Source organism: Rhinatrema bivittatum, chromosome 8 (assembly GCF_901001135.1).
Source record: "Rhinatrema bivittatum chromosome 8, aRhiBiv1.1, whole genome shotgun sequence".
Taxonomy (NCBI): Eukaryota; Metazoa; Chordata; class Amphibia; order Gymnophiona; family Rhinatrematidae; genus Rhinatrema; species Rhinatrema bivittatum.
In genome coordinates, this window is record NC_042622.1 from 160,251,893 (window position 1) to 160,274,191 (window position 22,299).

General features: G+C 42.2%; 1 protein-coding gene across 1 annotated transcript in view; it reads left to right on the forward strand.

The window, feature by feature from the left end:
• Positions 1–22,299, forward strand: part of LOC115098070 (CDK5 regulatory subunit-associated protein 2-like) — a 70,343-nt gene that overhangs the window by 22,345 nt on the left and 25,699 nt on the right. The window contains exons 4-7 of the mRNA XM_029614372.1: positions 2,074–2,186; positions 14,400–14,528; positions 14,633–14,880; positions 17,987–18,133. Coding sequence (XP_029470232.1) covers positions 2,074–2,186; positions 14,400–14,528; positions 14,633–14,880; positions 17,987–18,133 — 637 coding nt within the window. The remainder of the gene's footprint in view (positions 1–2,073; positions 2,187–14,399; positions 14,529–14,632; positions 14,881–17,986; positions 18,134–22,299) is intronic.

A 22,299-nucleotide genomic window follows, 5' to 3' on the forward strand; every position in this document is an offset into this window, starting at 1 on the left:
AAAGCCTTGTCTCACCAATTTGCTACATTTTTTTTGAAGGTATGAATAAATATGGATAAAGGTGAGCCAGTGGATATGGCATATCTGGAGTTTCAGAAAGTACTGAACAAGGTTCCTCATGAGAGACTCTTGAGGAAATTAAAAAGTTGAGATAGGAAGCAATGTTCTATTGTGGACTGAGAACTAGTTAAAAGATAGAAAATAGAGAGTAGTGCTAAATGGTCAGTTTTATCAATGAAGAAAGGTGAATAGTGGAGTGCCCCAGAGATCTGCACTAGAACCTCTGCTTTTTAACATACTTATAAATAACCTATAGATAGGAACGAGTAAGATGATCATATTTGCTGATATAAAATTATTCAAAATTGTTAAATCACAAGAAGATTGTGAGAAATTTCAAGAGGATCTTGCAAGACTGGAGACTAGGCATCCAAATGTTAAATGATATTTAATGTGGACAAGTGCAAAGTGATGCATGTAAGAAAGAGCAGCACAAATTAGAGCTACACAATGGGGCGGATTTTCAGAGCCCTGCTCGCGTAAATCCGCCCAAAACCGGGCGGATTTACGCGAGCAGGGCCCTGCGCGCCGGGAAGCCTATTTTACATAGGCCTCCCGGCGCGCGCAGAGCCCCGGGACTCGCGTAAGTCCCGGGGTTCTCCGAGGGGGGCGTGTCGGGGGGCGGGCCCGGTCGTCGCGGCGTTTCGGGGGCGTGTTAGCAGCATTTTGGGGGCGGGTACGGGGGCGTGGCCGCGCCCTCCATACCCGCCCCCAGGTCGCGGCCCGGCGCGCAGGAGGCCCGCTGGCGCGCGGGGATTTACGCCTCCCTCCGGGAGGCGTAAATCCCCCGACAAAGGTAAGGGGGGGGATTAGACAGGGCCGGGCGGGTGGGTTAGGTAGGGGAAGGGAGGGGAAGGTGAGGGGAGGGCAAAGGAAAGTTCCCTCCGAGGCCGCTCCGATTTCGGAGCGGCCTCGGAGGGAATGGGGGTAGGCAGCGCGGCTCGGCGCGCGCCGGCTATACAAAATCAATAGCCTTGCGCGCGCCAATCCAGGATTTTAGTGGATACGCGCGGCTCCGCGCATATCTACTAAAATCAGGCGTACTTTTGCTTGAGTCTGATGCGCAAGCAAAAGTAGGCCTATTCACGCTTTTTGAAAATCTACCCCAATATAAGGTTCCACATTAGGAGTCACCACCCAGGAAAAGGATCTAGGTGTCATCAAGGATGATATGTTGAAATCCTTTGCTCAGTGTGTGGCAGCGGCCGCCAAGAAAACAAATAGAATGCTAGGAATTATTAGGAGTGGAACAGAGAATATCATAATGCCTCTGTATTGCACCATGGTGCAACCATACCTTGAGAACTGTGTGCAATTCTGGTCACCGCTTCTCAAAAAAGATATAGCAGAATTAGAAAAGGTACAGAGAACTGCGAGCAAAATAACTGGGATGGAAGAATTCCCCTATGAGGAAAGGCTAAAGAGGTTAGGGCTCCGGTGTGGAGAAGAGACTGCAGAGGGAGAGATATGATAGAGCTCTGTAAAATGAGTGGAACAGGGAAATGTGAATCGGTTGTTTACTCTTTCAAAAAGAACAGACCAGAGGACTTTCAGTGAAGTTACTCGATGATACATTTAAGACAAATAGAAGAAAATATTTTTTTTCTCATTACATAATTAAACTCTAGAATTTGTTGCCTGGAAGAAAAGGTCACAAACCATTATTAAGCTGGACTTGGGGAAATTAATTGCTTATCCCTGGGATAAGCATCATGGAATCTGTTGAACTTTTGAGATCTTGCCAGATACTTGTGACCTGAATCAACCACTGTTGGAAACAGGATACTGGGCTTGCTGGACCTTTGGTCTGACCCAGTATGGCAAATCTTATGTTCTTATGATATGAAAGTAGAGAGGTATACTGGACTGTACCATTTCCCATATGAAGATATGGATGTACTTTGTTAGGCAAAAGAACCTTACATATAGCAAATAGACTTGCATACAAATTGCATACTTGCTGTTCAGTTCTGAAATGAGATATTTTAATTCTAACACAATAATGTTTTACAGACTTCAGAGTGAAATTAATTTACAAAAGCACCATTTTTATGAAGAAAAGCAGGTACAGCAGTTACTGCAGATTGAACAGAACCTGTACAAAAAGATGAATGAAGCAATCAGAAGTAAGAAAGGTATTAAATAACACTCTTCAATTATTATGTTTCTTTTCATGTTCTACTTATACCTACTTTGATTTTTGAGTAGCTTTACTAACAAGCACAGAAACAATTGTATCTTCATTACAGTTAAACTGCTGGTAGATCAGTTGTGCTAGCATCATTACAATTAACTACCACTTGCTTGAAATCATTTTCTTTGAAGCTAAATAGTTCATCTGTCTCACGATAGGATAACATCATCCCGATAGCACTGATTGGACAGTGTTTTCCAGAGCTTTCTAGGAAATTCTTTGAACTTCACCAGGCATGTGCATATGTTCCGTGCAACCACACACCCTCAGCCTCAGTTGTTTGTTTTCCCTCAGTTATCAGATGTAATTTTCCAGTAGCAGGCCGTTCTGAAAGGAAACATTGATCTGTTTCAGTAGGATTTTCAATTCCAGTATGCCTTGATGAGCATTTCTATTTTTGTAACAAGTTAGTCATTCTTTTTACGTTTTATTATTTTTTCTACATTACTGCAGCATGCAGGATAGCTTTTTTTCAGAATTCAAAAGTAAGAGACCAGCAAAGAAGGAACAATTAAAGGGTTAAGGGGCTTATCAAAGATATGACCATTTCAGATAAGCTGAGTGAAATCTTCATCAGAGAGGACATTGGGGGTAATGCCTCTGAGGTACTAAAAGACAACATTATTGATAGATTAAACAGTAACAAGTCCCCAGGGCTAGAAGGAATCCTCCCTAGAGTTCTGGAAGAATTAAAACTAGAAATCACACCCACATGTATGGCTACTGTACCAGAAGACTGGAAAATAGCCAGTGTAACTCCAGTTAAAAAGTACTTCAGGGAGAAATCTGGAAATTTATCTATCTTTAAGCTAACATCAATACTGGGTAAGATGGTGGAGACAATTATCAAGGAGAAAATTGTTAAACACAATTAGGAATAGCTAGCATGGCTTTCAGAAAGGCAATGTAAGTCATGACTCACAAATCTATTAGAATTCTTCAAAATTGTATCTAGGCGCATGACTAGACATAGTATATTTGGACTTAAAAATAAACATTCAACAAAGGACCACACGAGAGATTATTCAAGGCTATGGAATAGGGGGCAACATACATTTATGGATCAGTAAAGAGAAGGAGACAATGAGTAGGATTTAATGACCAGTTCTCAGACTGGGGGGGATGAGGATATATACTAGAGTGCCCTTAAGTCAACTATTCAAGTTGTTTATAAATGATCTAGAGGATGGAGTGATGAGTGATGTCATGAAACTTGCAGACCATATCAAACTATGTTTGATAGGTAAAACATGAGCTGATAGTGTAAAACTGCAGTAGGATCTAAATTATGGCCTGAGGATTAGGCCATTGACTGAATTTTATCAGGATTCAAGGAGCTTGACTTGGCATGTAGTGGTAGCACTGGGAGTGTATTCCATTACTATTGCCAGCTCAGATACTTGAAGTCAAAAGTGCAAATGGCAGCACATCAGAGTGGCATGGGCAGGACATGCCAGCACAAGACCACCAACCTAAAGTGTAGGGCTTTTTTATTCTAAGTGAATAAACTATTATAGACAACCTAAAATCTAAGGTTTTTAAGTATTCTAACACACAGGGAATCTAACAGTTCAACCCACAATCACTCTCCTCAGACAGGCTTTAAGTTATAATTTCCCAGACAGCAATATTTTGTGTTCACCCAGCAGCAAAGATAGCTCCTTCTCTCAGTAGTCCCTCAAGATTAAGGCAGCTAAGCCACTGTTTTGCTATAATGACAGAAGTTGAATGGCAACTTATAGATTAACTAGTTTATTAAAGCATGAGCTTTTGAGGACAGAGTCCACTTCGTCAGATGCATGATGCTTTGCTATATATCTCTGCTTCAAAGGCAAATTAAGTTAAACAAATGCCTATGAAGATTCACACTGCAGTTGATTTGACAGTGACTCCCTTATTTATTCTTCCTTCTTAACAAGTGAATATCAGTGCTGTCACACTTCAAACAGTATTTCACTCAGCAAGCACACAGAGAATATAAAGTTCTCGATAGTTTCTCTGATATCTTTGAAGAGGATCTCAGGAGACTGAGAATATCACAATTCCTGTGTAAAGGTCCATGGTGTAACACAACTTGAATACTGTGTGTGGTTCTGGTTGCCCCCAAATTAGAAAAGGTAGGAAGGTCAACAAGGGGAACATCTCCCTTTTAAAGAAAGGCTAAACAGGCTAGGGCTCTTCAGCTTAGAGAAGATATGACTGAGAAGGGGATGTAATAGAGGTTTATAAAATCATGAGGGGTGTGGAGTAGGTTAATAGGAACGTTGTTTGCTCTTTCAAATAGTACTATGGCTAGAGGACACTCCATGAAACTAACTAGTTTAATTTAAAACAAATTTAAGAAAATATATTTTCAGACATTGAGCAATTAAGCTGTAGCAATTGTTGCCAGAGTATGTGATCTAGTTTAATAGCATATCTGGGTTTAAACAAGTTTGACAAGTTTGTGACACAAGTCTATTAACAATTATCAACCAGATAAGAAAAGGGATGGTCACATCTTCCATCTGTGTGTGGTCGGAGGGGAGGAGATCTTCCCATTGGGATCTGCTGGATGATTCCAAATGATTGAGATAGCCACTGTTGGAGACAGGATGCTGGTCTTGATTGAAGGTCTAACCCACATGGCACATACCAGTATGTTCTTACCTCCCAACAAACTCTATAGCCTATTGAGGTTAAAAATTTCCTCCTCCTTGGAGACCAAAGCAGTCAAATCTATATCACTGAATGATAGAGGGCAGGGATTGTATTCAAGCTACTTCCTAATATCCAGAAAAGACTGGGGAATATCATCCCATTCTAGACCTAAGGGTCTTGAACAAATATCTCATGGTAGAGAAGTTTAAGATGCACCTTACTACCTAGGTTTCCACGATTGTGGTGATAGAAGAAACCACATAATTAGCTTCTTGCTACATTAATTGACAACCTACCACAGAATCAACATTACTAAAGCTTTCCCACCTCTTAATTCAATTGTTTGAAGAAAGCTTCAGGGTGCCTGCCTGCTTTAGTCTTGGCTCTCTCTCTGTGCTCATTCCAGACCCTCCCCTAGGAAGCATCCTGCATTGAACTCTTTCCTTTGGTTGTTCATATCTCCCCTCTACACACACACACTCTCTCTTTCTCCTATCCCGAAGTGAACAGGAGGGGGAGGGGTGAAGTTGTAGTGGACAAAGAAAGCAGTCTGTATTTTATCCCTCAAAGATCTCTTAAATCAAACCAAAGGTGATTTTGATATAATGCTTGGATGAGTGGTGTCCCTTTTAGAAGGATTTCTTTTTTATAATAAGGTTCTTGCACCTGCACATGTGATCACCCATAAACCAGCTACATAGACTTGGATGTGTTTTTTGGAATTCTGCAACTGCTGGTATCCCAAAGCTGGAAGTGGGTGTTATTTTCAATTCATAGAAGCTTTGATGCTGATACATTTCAAACTTGTGTTAATTAAACCCCTTTATGCATCAGTTACCATGTGCCAAATGTGTATGCACACAGTTTTGTCTAATTAACAACATGACAAACTGCTGATGAGGACATTTTCAGCCTACCTAATGTCACGATCTGGCAGGCTGGAATCAGGGAGCACCCCCGCAGAAGCAGCACATGATTTCATGGCAGGACTGACACTGGTCTTCTCCTTAACCAGTCCCCTCCCCCGCAGGTTTAGCCCTTGTGTTCTGGGGGCCAGTAGGACTTGTCTTCTGCAGAATATCATGGCTGAAGTCAGGTACAACTGGGAGCTGGTTTCAGACACAAGCTGGGAGCTGGGCCCAGGTATTGATTGGGAGCTAGATCCAGGCACTGGTGGTAAGGCTGGTACTGAGGACAGGCAGGGCTTGAACTAAGGACAAGAAAGGCTTGGGAAACAGACAAGGGACTGTTACTGGACTAGGCAGGCCAAGGACCAGAAAAGGAAAGGAGTGCACTAGACAAGAACAGGACTGGACTAGACAAGGACAGAACTAGAACATGCAACAGTAAACAAGAAAGCCCAACAGGACACGAGACTGGGCAAGTTAATCCTAGTAGACCCGAAGACTGCAAGGAGGACAGATAGGCCTAGAAGGCCACTAAGCAATACAGGAGAGCCAATAAGGCCGCAGAGCAAGGCAAGGAGACCTTGAAGGCCAGAGAAAAAGACAGGAAGCCATGGTAGGCTACAGAGCAAGACAGGAGGCCAGGGTAGGCCACAGAGAAAGGAAGGAGGCCAACACAGACTGCGCGACAAGGTAGAAGGCTACAAGGCACAGCAGGTGGCCTGGGTAAGCTGCAAGGCAGAAGGCCTGGGTAGGTTGTAGGGCAAGCAGATGGCCTAGGTAGGCCGCAAGGCAAAGGAGAATAGCAGGATAAGGCTGGCCAGGTCAAGGAGCTGAGGTGACTCCATGTGAAAGTGCAATGGTTCCTCCTGTAAAAGTGCAGAAAATAAGTTTTTAATAAATTCAAATTCAAGAGCCACAAAGGGACTGGACGGGCTGAGTTAAGTAGGCCTGCAACTGAAGTATCAGGTTATCAGAGAAGGAGGTAACTTGAGCAACTGGGAACAGGGCTTACTGAGGACTTACGTTGGAGGGGAGGCTGCGCAACAGGCAGAACCGTAACACATAAGCCCATATACTTTGAAAGATAAAGTCTTTCTCAAACAAATAGAAAAATATGGTTGCACTATATTTCAGTTCAAAGCAAAAGTGACATTTCACAGTTTGTAACATATGTTATAAAGAACAAAATTACTGAATAGTCATAGTTTGATGATACAAAGCCAACATGGATATTATGATTTTGTCTACTTTGCAGCCTCTTCATACCTTGTTTCTGATTTCTGTGACTCCTTGCCTACAGAGGCACTCAGTGAGCATCACCATCAGCATTGCTAAGCTCCTCCTCGCTGCTCTTGCCACACTCAAGCTCCAGGTCTATGTAACCTAGCCCTGACCTTGATTCCTTGCTTCGGCGGGGACTTTCAGCACAGACTTGTTTCAGGCACAAAAAGAAAACGGCCACAAGTCTTAAGATAAGTGCAATTGCTTTTAGGACAAAGATTTAATGAAATAGTCTTGTCCTTCATTTGATAAAACTCACTAACGATGGGCTTCGAACCAACACATTATTTACGGATAAAATCTTCATAAACAGTGGGATGGCCAGCGGCTAAAAAATCTATTGCCGCCGAAGTAGTTGAAATTACATAAAAAGTTTATTTGCTACTGAAGCAATTTATTGCGGAAGCAACTAACGACACACTGCATGAGGAATTGAATAAGATTTAATTATCTATTAAATTACTCTTTTTAAGAGTGAAAATATTTTTAATAAAACTTAGAAAAGAGAGACAAATAGAGACTTATGATTGAGCCTACTGGTTTTGAAAAAAACTTGGTTAACTAACCTGTTTTACCAGTTCTGAGGTCTCTGTCTCTTACAAACAAAAATTCAAAAAATCAAAAATCTGAATCTTACAAACGATTGTTCAATAAAGGTTTGCCTTTTAATAGTATTTTTATCCAACAAGATTTGTGGTATTGCTCACAGCTAGCCTATCTTGTATCTTGCCTTGTGGTCTTTGGGTGTGCTCTGTCTTGTGCCTGTTTTGTGGCTTATCCAGCCTTTCTGTAGTCTACTGGCCTAAGGACCTCCAACCTTGTTGCCTTCGGGCTTCCGTGTTCTCTATTCCCTGTTTCCCTTGTCTGCCTTGTCCAGTCCTGTCCTTGTCTGTCTAGTCTTGACCTACCCTGTTCCCAGCCTGTACCAAGCCTTGCCTTGTTTAGCCTGTACCAAGCCTTTCTCTAGCTTGCCCTGCCTTGTCCAGCTAGACTTACCTTCATGTACTGCTGCCACAAAGACCTACTGGCCCCCAGAATCCAAGGACTAAACCTGCAAGGAAGGAAGCTGGCTAGGCAGAAGTCCAGCCCTTGAGTAGCCCAGTATCATGCTTGTCATCCTGTATAGTTCCAGGGGTGATGTACCCTGAGTCCAGAAATCCTGATAATGGATTCAGCCAAGCAAAATCTTTCCTCACCAATCTGATACAATTTCTTGAAGGGTGAATAAACTTGGTTAAAGTTGAGCCAGTTGATATATCTGGATTTTCAGAAAGTGTTTTGACAAAGTATCTCATGAAAGACTCATGAGGAAATTAAAATATCATAGGATAGGAAACAATGTTCTATTGTGGTTTGAGAACCGATTAAAAGATTGAAAACAGACAGTAAGGCTAAATGGTCAGTTTTATCAAATGATGAATAGAAGAGTGCCCCAGGCATCTGTACTGGGACCACTGATTTTTAACATATTTATAAATGATCTAGCTATGGGAACAATGGGTGAGGTGATCAAATTTGCTGATGATAGAAAATTATTCAAATTTGTTAAATCGCATGAGGATTGTGAGAAATTGCAGGAGAACCTTGTGAGACTAGGTATCCAAATGTCAGATGACACCTTATGTGGTCAAGTGTAAAGTGATGCACATAGCGAAGAGCAACCCCAATTATAGCTACACAATTCCAAGGGCCCACATTGGGAGTCAGCACCCTGGAAAAGGATCTAGACTTTAAAATGGATAGTATGTTGAAATCCTCTGCTTAATGTGTGACAGTGGCCAAGAAAACAAATAGAATGTTAGGAATTAATAGGAAAGGAATGGAGAATAAAACAGTGTATCATAATGCCTCTGTATTTCTCCATAGTAATATCACACCTTGTGTATTGTGTGCAATTCTGATCACATGCATCTCAAAAAAGATATAGAGCAATTAGAAAAGGTACAGAGAAGGGTGACTAAAATGATAAAGGGGACAGGACAAATCCCCCTATGAGGAAAGATTAAAGAGGTTAGGGCTCTTCAGCTTGGAGAAGAAAAAGCTGAGGGGATTGTAGTAGCTGGGAGCCACATTGGCTTGGGAAACAGCCAGGAGGAATGGAAGCAGGGAGACTCTGTCTGCTTCATGCACAAAGTTTTATTTACAGAACAAAAAAATAGTACAAACACTGCTTACCTCAGCAGTCCTCAAATGCAGCTTCACATGTGTCACACACAAGTTGTCTGTCTGTATGCCAGCTTCCTGTCTGTTCCCTGGAGCCTCCCTAATGCTTCTGGGCCCTGACTCCTTATACAGGTGAGGAGAGTCTCCCTTTACCCAGAATCCCTTACAGGGCTGGTTCTTAAGGAGGACTAGGCCAGATAGCTTTGGCTAGTCTGTTAAGATTGAAAGACAAAAGAGTAGCAAATCACCTGGACTAGATGGTATATACCCCAGGGTTCTGAAAGAAATAAAAAATGAAATTTCAGATCTATTACTAAAAATGTGTAACCTATCATTACAATTGTCCACTGTACCTGAAGACTGGAGGGTGGTCAATGTAACCCTGATATTTACAAAGGGCTCCAGGGGTGATCCAGGAAACTATAGACCAGTGAGCCTGACTTCAGTGCTGGGAAAAATAGTGGAAACTATTCTAAAGATCAAAATCATTGAACATATAGAAAGACATGGTTTAATGGGACATAACTAGTATGGATTTATCTAAGAGAAGTCTTGCCTCACAAATCTGCTACATTTTTTTGAAGGGGTTAATAAACATGGGGCTAAAGGTGAACTGGAAGATGTAGTGGATTTGGATTTTCAGAAGGCGTTGATCAGAGTCCCTCATGAGAGATTTCTAGGAAAACTAAAAAGTCATGGGACAGAAGGCAGTGTCTTTTTGTAGATTGCAAACTGGTTAAAAGACAGGAAACAGAGAGTAGGATTAACTGGTCAGTTTTCTCAGTAGAAAAAGAACATAAGACTGGCCAAACTGGATCAGACCAAAGGTCCATCAAGCCTAGAATCCTGTTTCCAGCAGTGGCCAATCCAGGGCACAAATACCTGGCAGGATCCCAAGGGGTAGACAGATTCCAAGCTGATTATCCCAAGAATAAGCAGTGGATTTTTGCAACTCTACCTTAATAATGGTCAATGGACTTTTCCTCCAGGAACTTGTCCAAACCTTTTTTAAATGCAGCTATTCTAATAGTTTTCACCACATCCTCTGGCAACAAATTCTAGAGCTTAATTATACATTGAGTAAAAGCATATTTTCTCTTATTAGTTTTAAATGTATTACCTAGTAACTTCAGTGTGTGTCCCCTGGGCTTTGTACTTTTCAAAAGAGTAAACAACTGATTAACGTTTACTCATTTCATGTCACTCATCATTTTATAGACCTCTGTCATATCTCCACTTAGCCATCTCTTCTCCAAGCTGAAGGGTTCTAACCTCTTTAGCCTTTCTTCATAGGGGATTGTTCCATCCCCTTTATTATTTTGTCGCCCTTCTCTGTACCTTTTCAAATTCTGCTATATCTTTTTTGAGATGTGGTGACCAGAACTGCACACAATACTCAAGATGAAGTCATACCATGGAACGATACAACGGCATTATGATATTCTCTATTTTATTCTCCATTACTTTCCTAATAATCCCTAGCATTCTATTTGCTTTCTTGGCTATAGCTGCACACTGAGCAGAAGATTTCAACATACTATCAACGATGGCACCTAGATCCTTTTCCTGCGTGGTGACTCCTAATGTGGAATCTGTTGCAAAGTGGACCCTTAGGCCAAGGCGGGATTGGCACATCCTGCAGGGATGAGCCCTGCAGGTCCCCATCGTCAGCAGGTGGAGCTGGTTGGCACAGAGACCCAACTGGAGTTTCACCGATACCAGCCCTCATTCCCCTTAGGTTGAGCCCTCGGGTGCTGGGGCTGGCTGGACTTAGGTGCGGGCCTCTGTGGAGGTGAAGATCTGAGGCTTGGTAGATAAGGCAGGCCAGCCCAACAGGAAATGCAGACGGGTCAGGCCACAATCTGGACAGGCGACTGGCAGCAGAGTCTGCATGAGGCAAAGGTGAAGGCAGGCCGAGTTCAATCTAAGATGACGATGTACAGGCTGTGGTCAGTTGCAAGCGGAGGTGAAGCAGCATTGGAGTCCAATCCAAGGTTAAGTCCAAAAGATCAATCCGAGGAGTAACACGAGGAAACACTGACAGGAGTAAAACTGACCACAAACGAAGAGGTACAGAGACAAACCAGACAGCAGGAACCAAGGACAGAAAATACAGACTCAGGATCACTACAGCAGAGATAAGAACCAAGAAGATGGATGCAGGATCAGGAATTTTGGCAAAGCATATCTCCAGGAGGAGTCAACCTATTGCCATGACACTGGAAGATCATCTGGAGCAGACTTATATGAGGGCCAGCTTGTGATGTCATCAGAGGGCGCCGCCTGGCCATTCCTGCCACTGGCCCTTTAAATGTGGGGGAATAGGCCACATGCGCGCCTAGGGTGGCAAAAGAGGAGACTTCCTGGAAGGTGGTCCAGGCCCCGATATTCCCCTGGCATCCTGCCACACCGGAGAAATGCTAGCTGGAGCAGCGCGGCATGGCTTCCTGCTGCATTCAGAGGAGGGTGCTGTCTTGGGGTTGCCACAAGCAGCAGGGGAGATGCTGCTTCGGGAGGCCATGCAGCCAGGCCCAACCTGTAGGTAAAGGTGGCCGGCCACGGGATGGGCCCGTGGTATGCCAAAAGCAATAGAATCTTGCAATATGTAGCTACAATTCGGGTTACTCTTCCCTAAAAGTGACCCAAATTGTAACACTGCCCCCTATCCATTGACTTTTTAATTTCCTAAGAAGTCTCTTATGAGGGAGTTTGTCAAATGCTTTCTGGAAATCCAGATATATCAACTGGCTTAACTTTATGCATACATTTATTTATGTCCTCAAAAAAAATGTAGCAAATTTGTGAGGCAAGACTTCCCTTGCCTAAATCCATGTTTGCTATTTCCCCTTAAACTGTGCTTATCTATATGTTCAGCAGTTTTGTTCTTTATGATAGTTTCTACCATTTTGCCTGGCACAGACGTCAGACTCACTGGTCTGTAATTTCCTGGATCACCCCTTGATCCCTTTTTAGAAATTGGCGTTATATTGGCAACCTTCCAATCTTCAAGTACCATAGATGATGTTAATAATTTACAAATTTCCAATAACAGGTCCATAGTTTCATTTCTCAGTTCTTTCAGCACTCTGGGATGTATACCATCTGCTTCAGGTTATTTGCTACTCTTTAGTTTGTCAGTTTGCTCAGATTCACTGAGATTTGTTTTAGTTCCTCTGAATCATCACCTAGGAATATCTTTTCTGGCATGGGTATCTCTCTTACATCTTCCTCAGTGAATACTGAAGCAAAGAATTAATTTAGTCTTTCTGCTATGGCTTTGTCATCCCTAAGTGCCTCTCTTACCCCTTGATCATCTAATGGACCAACTGACTCCCTTTTTCTCTTGTATGTGCCTGAAAAAGTTTTATCATGAGTTTTTGCTTCCACAGCAAGCTTCTTTTCAAATTCTCTCTTTGCCTTCCTTATCAATGCTTTGCATCTGACTTGTCTGTACATATGCTGTTTCCCGCTTTTTTTTTCATTCAGATCCCTTTTCCTTTTCTTGAAAGATGTTCTTTTAGATATTATAGCCTCTCATATCTCACCTTTCAACCATGCCAGTAGTTGTTTAGCCTTCTTTCCACCTTTTCTAATGCTTGGACTACATTTGTTCTGGGCTCGAAGATGGTATTTTTTAAAAACATCAATACCTAAGCTAAACTCTTTAACATTTACAGTTGCTCCCTTCAGTTTTTTCGTAACCATTTTCCTCATTTTATGATAGTCACCTATCTGAAAGTTGAATGCTGTCGTAGATTTCTTTTTTGCACTCCCTCCAGTTAAGTCAAATTTTATAATGTTGTGCTCACTGTTGCCTTGTAGCTCCAATACTGTTACCTCTCACACCAAATCCTGTTCCACCAAGGACTTGGTCTAAAATAGTTTCCCCTCTTGTTGTTGTTGTACCAGCTGCTCCATAAAGCAGTCATTTATTTCATCTAGGAACTTTACCTCTCTCGCATGTCCTGATGTAACATTCACCCAGTCAGTACTGGAATAATTGAAATCACCCAGTATTGCTTTGCTGCTGATTTTGTTAGCTTCCCTAATTTCTTTTAGCATTTCATTGTCTGTTAGTTCGTTCTGGCCAAGTGGACAGTAAAACACCCCCATTACAATTTTATTCCCTTTACCACCCGGAATTTCTATCCATAAAGATTGAACATTGCATTTTGTTTCCTGCAGAACTTTTAACCTGTTTGACTCAATGCTCTCTTTAACATACAGTGCCACCCCTCCACCAATTTGATCCATGCTATCATTTCAATATAATTTGTACCCTGGTATAACAGTGTCCCTTTGGTTATCTTCCTTCCACTAGGTCTCAGAATTGCCAATTATATCTTCCTCTTCATCCAGTTCTATACACTCTGACTCTCCCATCTTATTTTTTTAGACTTCTAGCATTTGTATATAGAGATCTCAAAGTATGTTTCTTGTTTGTATTAACAACTTGCTCATCAGATGACGGGGTAATTTGGAATTTTTCTATACTATCCTTTTTGATATTCTGTTTCTAGAATGAAACATAGCACTTGAGGTGAGGCCTCACCAAAGACCTGCACAAGAGCAGTATCACCCTTTTCCTATCGGTTATGCCTGTCTCTATGCAGCCCAGCATCCTTTTGGCCTTAGCCATTGCCTTGTCATATTGCTTCGTTACCTTCAGATCCTCAGACACAATCACCCTGAGGTCTCTTTCCCTGTTCATGCAGACCAGTTTTTCACCCCCCATCACATACAGCTCCTTGGGATTTCTGCACCCCAAATGCATGACTCTGCACATCTTGGCTTTGAACCCCAGCTGCCAAAACTTCAACCACTCTTTTGAGTTTTCTTAGATCACTTTTCATTCTCTCTACTCCTTCAGATGTGTCCACTCTGTTGCAGATCTTCGTGTCATCCACTAGAAGAAAAAACTTTTCCTTCTAACTCTTCTGTATTATTGGTCACAATGATATTATACAGAATCAGTCCTTGAGGCACTCCACTTATGACTGTTCTCTCCTCTGAGTAGGTTCCATTTACCACTGCTCACAGTCATCTGTCTGTCAACCAATTATAGCTTTTGAGATGGAGTGACCAGAACTGTATAGAGCAAATGTTTTACTTTTTTACATGTGCTTTACTCATAATACATTTTGGTATTATAGATACTGATACTGATGCTGAAGATATGAACATCTGCAAGTTGCAGTATCATGTGTTCCAAACACATAAAACATGTGATACATGTCCAGAGGATAAGAACATTCAAATTAGTTCTCTCTCCAATGTCGCAGGTTAGTTTTTGTATTTGAGCAAAATTAATTTTATAAGTTCCAAATGATGACATCTTAAAACTCACAATGGACAATTTTCTCTTAATTTGTTTTACTGACACTAGCACTAAAAGATAATGGCGACAGTTCCTCTGAGTGCAGTAGCAGTTCTGCTGCTAGTTCCTATGCCCCATCTCGTCTAGTTCCTGGCTGCCATCTATGGGCAGATAAAAATGGGAGCCACATTCTTGGTTTGATTGAAGATTACAATGCTCTGCGAAAACAGATCACGGAAGGGCGAAAGCTAGTTTGTGGAATGCAGGCTTATTTAGAAGATATCCAGAGTATAAAACCCCAAGCATCTAGAATCGAGGTAAATATTTTAAACACAGTCTGCCATATAGAATGGCTATTATATATGTACACGATACACTACCAGAATCCTTATCTGATCTCATCATCTACTGCTTAGACTATTGTAACTTGCTCCTCCTAGTTCTTCCACTGAACCATCTTTCTCCACTATGGTCAATGTGCAGCTTGGCGTCTTATGTCATTACCATCATGTCACCCCTCTTCTGAAGTCACTACATTAGCTACTTATTTGCTTCCACATAAAATTCAGTCTTCACCTACATCTGCATTCACTCTGCAGCTCCTCATTATCTGTCATCTCTTATCTCCCACTACACCCCTCATTGTTTGTGACCTCCATTCATTGGGCAAGTTGCTGTTGTTTGTGTCCTTCTTCATTAAGCGCACTCAGCTGAGCACACTGTTTTACCCGCGGTTGGATGCCCGTATTGGACGCGCATCCACTACCTCTTATACAATAAGGGGTTTACCACATCCAAAACACTGGTCCAAACCCCCCACCCAAAACTAATAGAGCTCATCACATGCAAATGCATGTTGATGAGGCTATTAGTCTTTCGCCCCAGATACAGAAAAAAAATGTGTGCCCGATCCGCACTTTTTATGCTCAGAAATTAACATCTGCCCAGCCCGAAAAAGTGTACAGAAAAGCAGAAAATACTAGAGATGTGAATCGTGTCCTCGATCGTCTTAACGATCGATTTCGGCTGGGAGGGGGAGGGAATCGTATTGTTGCCGTTTGGGTGTTTGAAGTATCGTGAAAATCGTGAGCCGGCACACTAAAACCCCCTAAAACCCACCCCCGACCCTTTAAATTAAATCCCCCACCCTCCCAAACCCCCCCCCAATGCCTTAAATTACCTAGGGGTCCAGCGGGGTTCCGGAAATCGATCTCCTGCCGCGAATTGTTTTCCGTACGGAAAATGGCGCCGGCAGGAGATCGACTGCAGGAGAACGATCTCCTGCCGGCGCCATTTTCCGTACGGAAAACGATTCACGGCAGGAGATCGTTTTCCGGACCCCCGCTGGACCCCCAGGGACTTTTGGCCAGCTTGGGGGGCCTCCTGACCCCCACAAGACTTGCCAAAAGTCCAGCGGGGGTCCGGAACGACCTCCTGCAGTCGAATCGTGTTGGTCTATGGCCGCCGCCATTTTGCGCCGCCATTTTGAAAAATGGCGCCGGCTGAAGACAACACAATTCAATTGCAGGAGGCCGTTCCGGACCGCTGCCGTTCCGGACCGCTGCCGTTCCGGACCGCCGCTGGACCCCCAGGTAATTTAAGGCATTTGGGGGGGGTTCGGGAGGGTGGGGGATTTAATTTAAAGGGTCGGGGGTGGGTTTTAGGGGGTTTTAGTGTGCCGGTTTTCCTGCCCTCCCCCTTCCTCCGATTTACGATTTTTTGACTATAAATCGGGGGAATTGGTATTGTATCGTGGCCCTAAAGATTTTTGACGATTTAAAATATATCGGACGATATTTTAAATCGTCAATAAACTATTCACATCCCTAGAAAATACTGCTTTTATATACATCCTCCAACTTAATATCGCCACGATATTAAGTCGGAGGAACCAAAAGTTTTTTGGTTTTTTTTAAAGTGTGCCGGCGGGTCAGGTTAGGAAAACGGACACTCAATTTTGCAAGTGTCCGTTTTCCTAACCTGTGGCTGTGCACAGGTTAGGGATATGGACGCTTGAAAAATTGAGCGTCCATTTTCCAAACCTGCTGACAGCCACCTCTCCTGGGCTTCCGCTGCTAAGGAGGCGCTAGGGGACTCACTATTGTACCTAGTGCTTCCTTTTTAGCACAACCCCTCATTTAAATATGGTTTTGGGCATGCGTTAGGAAAGCGGGTGCTCAATAATGAGCACCCATTTTTTGTACATCTTTATTGTATCGGCCTGTCTGTGCTTTCCATCTTGCTGCATCGGATGCCTGGAACAGCTTCCTAAGCTGCTGCATCAGGCCCCCCCTTTTTGCTATATTTAAGTCCTGCTTATAAAAATTGGCCTGCAGCTTATTTTCATTGTAAGTCTTTTCTTTCTTGAGGTTGTGTTTTGAACCTTGGTTCAATAGAATAAATAGAGAGGCTTTTCAGATGGTTACATTTGTGTATTGCAATTTGTGTGTATCCCCCTCACTCACTCCTTATAACATTGAAACAAGTGGATTTATCTCTACCGAACATCAGACTTTTTCACTTTTCAAAGTTATAAGTGATTTGGGGGTGGGGGAATGGGGGCTCACCTTTTGAAAAGAAATGCATGGCGGTTGAAACAACACTTTCTATTTGTAAATCTCAGACTCTTGAATTTTTTTGATCATAGCCTTATTTGTTTTAACCATATTTACTGTAACAAATACATTTCCTGAACCCTATGTGTCTTATCTATATGTGTCTTTTCTAAATTGTAAGCTCCATGGAACAGGGACAGTCACTTCTGTGTGACTGGATAGCACTGTAATCATCCAGTAGTGCTGTAGAAATATACAGTAGCACTGGGAAATGGGTGTTTCTTATTTGGTTAAATTGGTCATCTGAAATTTGCCCTCCCTCAATTCAACTAAAGTTCATGTGGGGTTTCTTAACATGCATATTTTTAGCCAGATTGAGGGGAGGCATTCTTAGGGATGTGTTATGGGCAGGATTGGTAAATAACACACAGATTATATTTTCAAATCTATGCACATTATTTTCCATTTTAATTTTATTTGTACAAAAAGCAAGCACAAAAGTTCACAAATACTTTGCGCCTGTGGCAGTCTTCAAAGTAAAAGTGCATACATACTTAATAAGAAAATTACATGGTCATCTCCTAAGGACTTTGTATCTATATGGGCAGCTTGAAAATTACTCCCTTTAAGTTGATCCTGCAGATGATGAGCTCATCTATATCAAATCTAATTTGGTCGTGACCAAAAACAGTGTCCTCAATGAATGTGTATTTTCTGTTCACTCTGCAGTTTCATTTGGTGATTTTATCTGTGAAATCCATAACAGTGCAGCAAACTCACTTTTAAGCTTTTTTAACTTTTTCCCAAAACTTAAATCTGCCCCTTAATATTTTAAGGTGAGATTCAGTGTTTGTTTCTTTCATTTTAGATTGGAGACCAAGGCTCATCAACTAATTTTTCTGCCAACGTTGCTCGAGTACAGCAGACTTTGGAAGAAGCCAAACGATTGTTGAAGCTTTTTTGGAGAGTTTCCTTGCCTATTAATACTGTCCATAGTGCTACTCATTTCGGTCAAGTATGTCAATTCAATGGATGCCTTTTCTGAACCACTATTAAAAAAAAAAAAAAGAGAGAGAGAAAGAATTATATGATATTCAAACTGAGGTCCTTGTGCTCAGTGTATGAAGATTCGAAATCTCAACATTTTTTAGCTATTTGATGAGATTGTCAGCTGTCTCAAAAGACCAAAGTCCAGAAATGGGTGGATAGGATAGAAGAAAACCAAGTAAAATGTTTTGTGTGAGAGGAAGGATCCAAAGGTGACTGGAACATTGATTTTCAATACATTAGGAGGCACTATAGTAGACGCATACATCTATCACATTTCTAACTATCTGTACAATGTTTTTTCACTTCCAAGTACCAAACATATGTTTGCAGTAAATAACATGCATTTGCACAAACACATTCACATAATCTGTCTCAGATATTTTTTTTTTTTGGACTCAGCAGTCTTCTCCTGCTCCTTGGGGCTTCCAGCTCAAGTAAAACTAGAGCTGGAATCCCAGCATTATAAGCCTTCATTTGAAGCTACCTTGGGATTTGCTTATATTTTTATTCCATCCCAACTCATTTAACCCAAACATTGCAGAAACCATCCTGGACTAGAGGATTAGGCTCCTTCTGGAATCCTGAAATTATGGGCCCTAAATCCAATCACTAGGTGTTGTACTTGAATGATGACCACAACTCCCCTCCTCCAGGGACAATGAATACTGCGTCTTTAGCATCCCTAACCAACTCGTGGAGTGGAAGACACAATGGGGTAGATTTTTAACCGTACGCGCTTTCCGGCGCATGAACATGGATGCGCGGATTTTATAAAATCTGGGGGCCGACTTATGCAATTTTCACACAGCAACGCATCCTGGCATTCCCCAGTTCCCTCCCAGTCTGCTGTTCCAGCCACCTCCAGCCCCCCCCGGACCGCTCCTCCCCTTTCCTTCGGCCCGGCATTTCTGTACATAGCCCCCATTTTTACGCGCATGGCCAATTAAAAATTTACCCGAATAAAGGGGGTCAAACAAGAAACGTTCCATATGGCAAATCACAGCACTCTGCTGAACCACGGGGCCAGCCCTGTCTCAAATATTCTTGTTTATTCTGTCTTAGACATTCTTTCACTTGAATTCTGTCCAAATCACACATTCTGTTACACCCACACAGCCAATAAAAACTGTCTTTATTCACCATTCAGATCCATAGGTATTGACCCAAAATATCAGACTCTACAAGCTTGCAAAAGTTTATTATCTTATTTTATTTATAAATATTTGATATTCCATCTTTTCTCTATCAACAAGCAGGGCTGAATTATCCACGACAGGGTAGGGTGACATCATCTGACAGTGCTGAATGGACCCATCTTTCTAGTTCACTAGAGCTTTTACTAGTAAGCATGCATGGGAGTTCCTGCATGTACCTCAGTCTTTTTTGTCTGTGCTGTCGCGTGGACATGAACTCGATCTCTCTTTTAAAATGTTCTAGTTTTTTGGCCTTGGGGCCTTGATTTCCTTTCTTTTTTCTTTTTTTTTTATCGCTGCCAAGGCAATTCAAGCACATTCAGTGCTGCAAAACAAAAGAAAGAATAGCTTTTGCTTTCTGTTTCCTCAATCACGAGTTGCTTCTCCTGCTTTGAGTCAAGCAGGGGCTCCTGGAACAGGGCTTCCCTACCTGCAGCGCTGGATTCTGGATCCTCCATAATCTTGGAATTGAGCAGGACATGAAAGCGCAGGGTGCTGGGAAAGGGGTTGGGTGGGCTTGTGGCATCCAGCACTGTTGACACATGTGCCTGATAACATAGACCAGTGAACTTGATGAACTCAATGCAAAAAACTCAGGCCATCACTACAGAAGTCGTGGCCTTCCAATCAGGGGATGCCCCCTACATCTAGAAATGCCAGAGCCTATTTCCTCCATGGTACCTTTGGCAAACACAAGTTAGTCCAATTGAGAATTCCTGCCTGGAGTCCAATATAGGAGTCTAGACCCAATTTTAGACTGAGTGCACGGGTGCATCAGGAGCCATCTGCCAGAAGTCTGTCATCCTCAGTGCTGCCAAAGCCCTCCTTGAACCCTGCCTTAGTGGGCCATCTCGTAAATGCCCATTCAGAGATCTGTCAGTGTCATCTACTCAAGATGCTTAGTCCAGGGCTTCTTCACTGGCTAGACCAGGAGTATCACAATATAACTCCATTGTACTCCAAGAAGGAGACAGAATTATTCCCTTTCTCCTCCTTACCATGGATTGTCAGGGGAGTTAGTCCTTGAGAGAGAAAAAAGTTCCAAATCCTGTTCCAGTAGAGGATAAAGCTTCCCCATGGACCTGCCAACCTTCCAGAGAGGATCAGGGAGTAGCTGCTTTTGACTCTCCCCAGGGAATTTTTCTTCTCCAGAATGACTGCCTTGATCATAGTTGTCTTCAGCATCATGACCTCCTCCCAACATTAAGCTCTGTGAAAGGATCTATAGAGATTCCCTCAGCCTCTTTATTCCTGATCTACGGAACTCTCTTCTCTGACAGTAGATCTCTCTTGCCAGAGTTCTGAATGTTGGAAGGCAATTGGAGTCATTCGGAGGAGGTTTTACAGAATACTAGCAGTGATACTGATACTTCACATTCTTCAGGGTCTAGGTCAAGAAAATAGTCTCCTGCCCTCCATGACAAAGATACTGGTTTTCAAATACAGAGTCTCCAGTTATTCGAGGTGGTCCACCAACCATTTAGGCTCTCAGGGTTCAGTTGACATGAGAGCGGCAAAGAAGTACTTTCTTTTCTCCAAACTTCTTGGGGGAGGAAGTATTCCAAAGCTCTATGTTTAACATTTGTACTTCAGCCCATTTTCTGGGATTTTTTATTTGGGATTTTGAGCAGCACATGGTCAACCTTTCACTTCAACATAAGAACATAAGAATTGCCATGTTGAATCAGACCAAGGTCCTTGAGCCCAGCATCCTGGCTCTGACAGTGACTAATCCAGGTTGCAAATACCTGGCAAATCCTACAAAGTAGATATAATTGATATAATTCCTGTTACTCACTCCCAGGGATAGCAATACCTTTCTTTACTCTACCTGGCTAATAATGTATTATGAACTCTTCCTCCAAGAATTTGTCTAAACATCTCTTAAACCCCGCTTTGCTAGTTGTTTTTGATCATGTCTGCTGGCAACATATTCCACAGTTTTATAGTGCACTGAGTGAAAAAATACTTTCTATAATTTGTTTTGAATCTGCTGGTTTCTTTGAGTTTCCTTGTTTTAGTATTATTTGAAAGGGTAGCTAACTGTCCATTCCACCCCACTCATGATTTTTTTTTATAAACTTCTATCAGGTCCCCTCTCAGCTTTCTCTTTTTTAAGCTAAAGAGCCTTAGCCTGCATAGCCTCTTATCATAGGAGAGCTGTTCCATTGCCTTTATCATTTTTGTCACCCTCCTCTACACCTTTTCTATTCTGCTATGTCTTTCTTGAGACGGGATGACCAGAATTGCACATAGTACTCAAGGCACAGTTGCACCATGGCTCAATACAGAGACAATTTATTTTCCATTTATTCTCCATCTCTTTTCAGATCATTCCTAACATTCTATTTGTTTTTTTGATCTCCGCCATGCACCGAGTTGAGGATTGCAACATATTGTCCACAAGAACTCCAAGGTCCTTTTCCTGGGTAGCATCATGTACTTGAGATGATTTTTACTTATGTGCCTCGTTGCACTCTTCTATATTAGATTTCATCCGCCATTCAGTTGCCCAGTCTCTTAGTCTCACTAGGTCCTACTGCTGTTCCTCACAATCCGCTGCCATTTTAACAAACTTAAAGCTTTGTGTCATATGCAAATCTGATCAGCTCACTGGTCATCCTCTTTCCTAAATCATTTGTTAAACAGCACAAGTCCCAGTACCGATCCCTGAGGTACTCCACTAACAAGCTTTCTCCATTTGGAAAACTGACCATTTAGTCCTACCCTCTCTTTCCAGCCTTTTAAAATAGTTACCAGTCCACAATAGAACACTGCCTCCTAACCAATGGCTTTATAATTTCCTGAGGAGTTTCTCATGGGGGACTTTGTCAACTGCCTTCTGAAAGTCCAAATGCCCAATACGAACCAATTCACCTAAAAGATTGGTAAGACAAAACTTCCCCTTGCTAAAGCCAGACATACATTTTTTTTTATT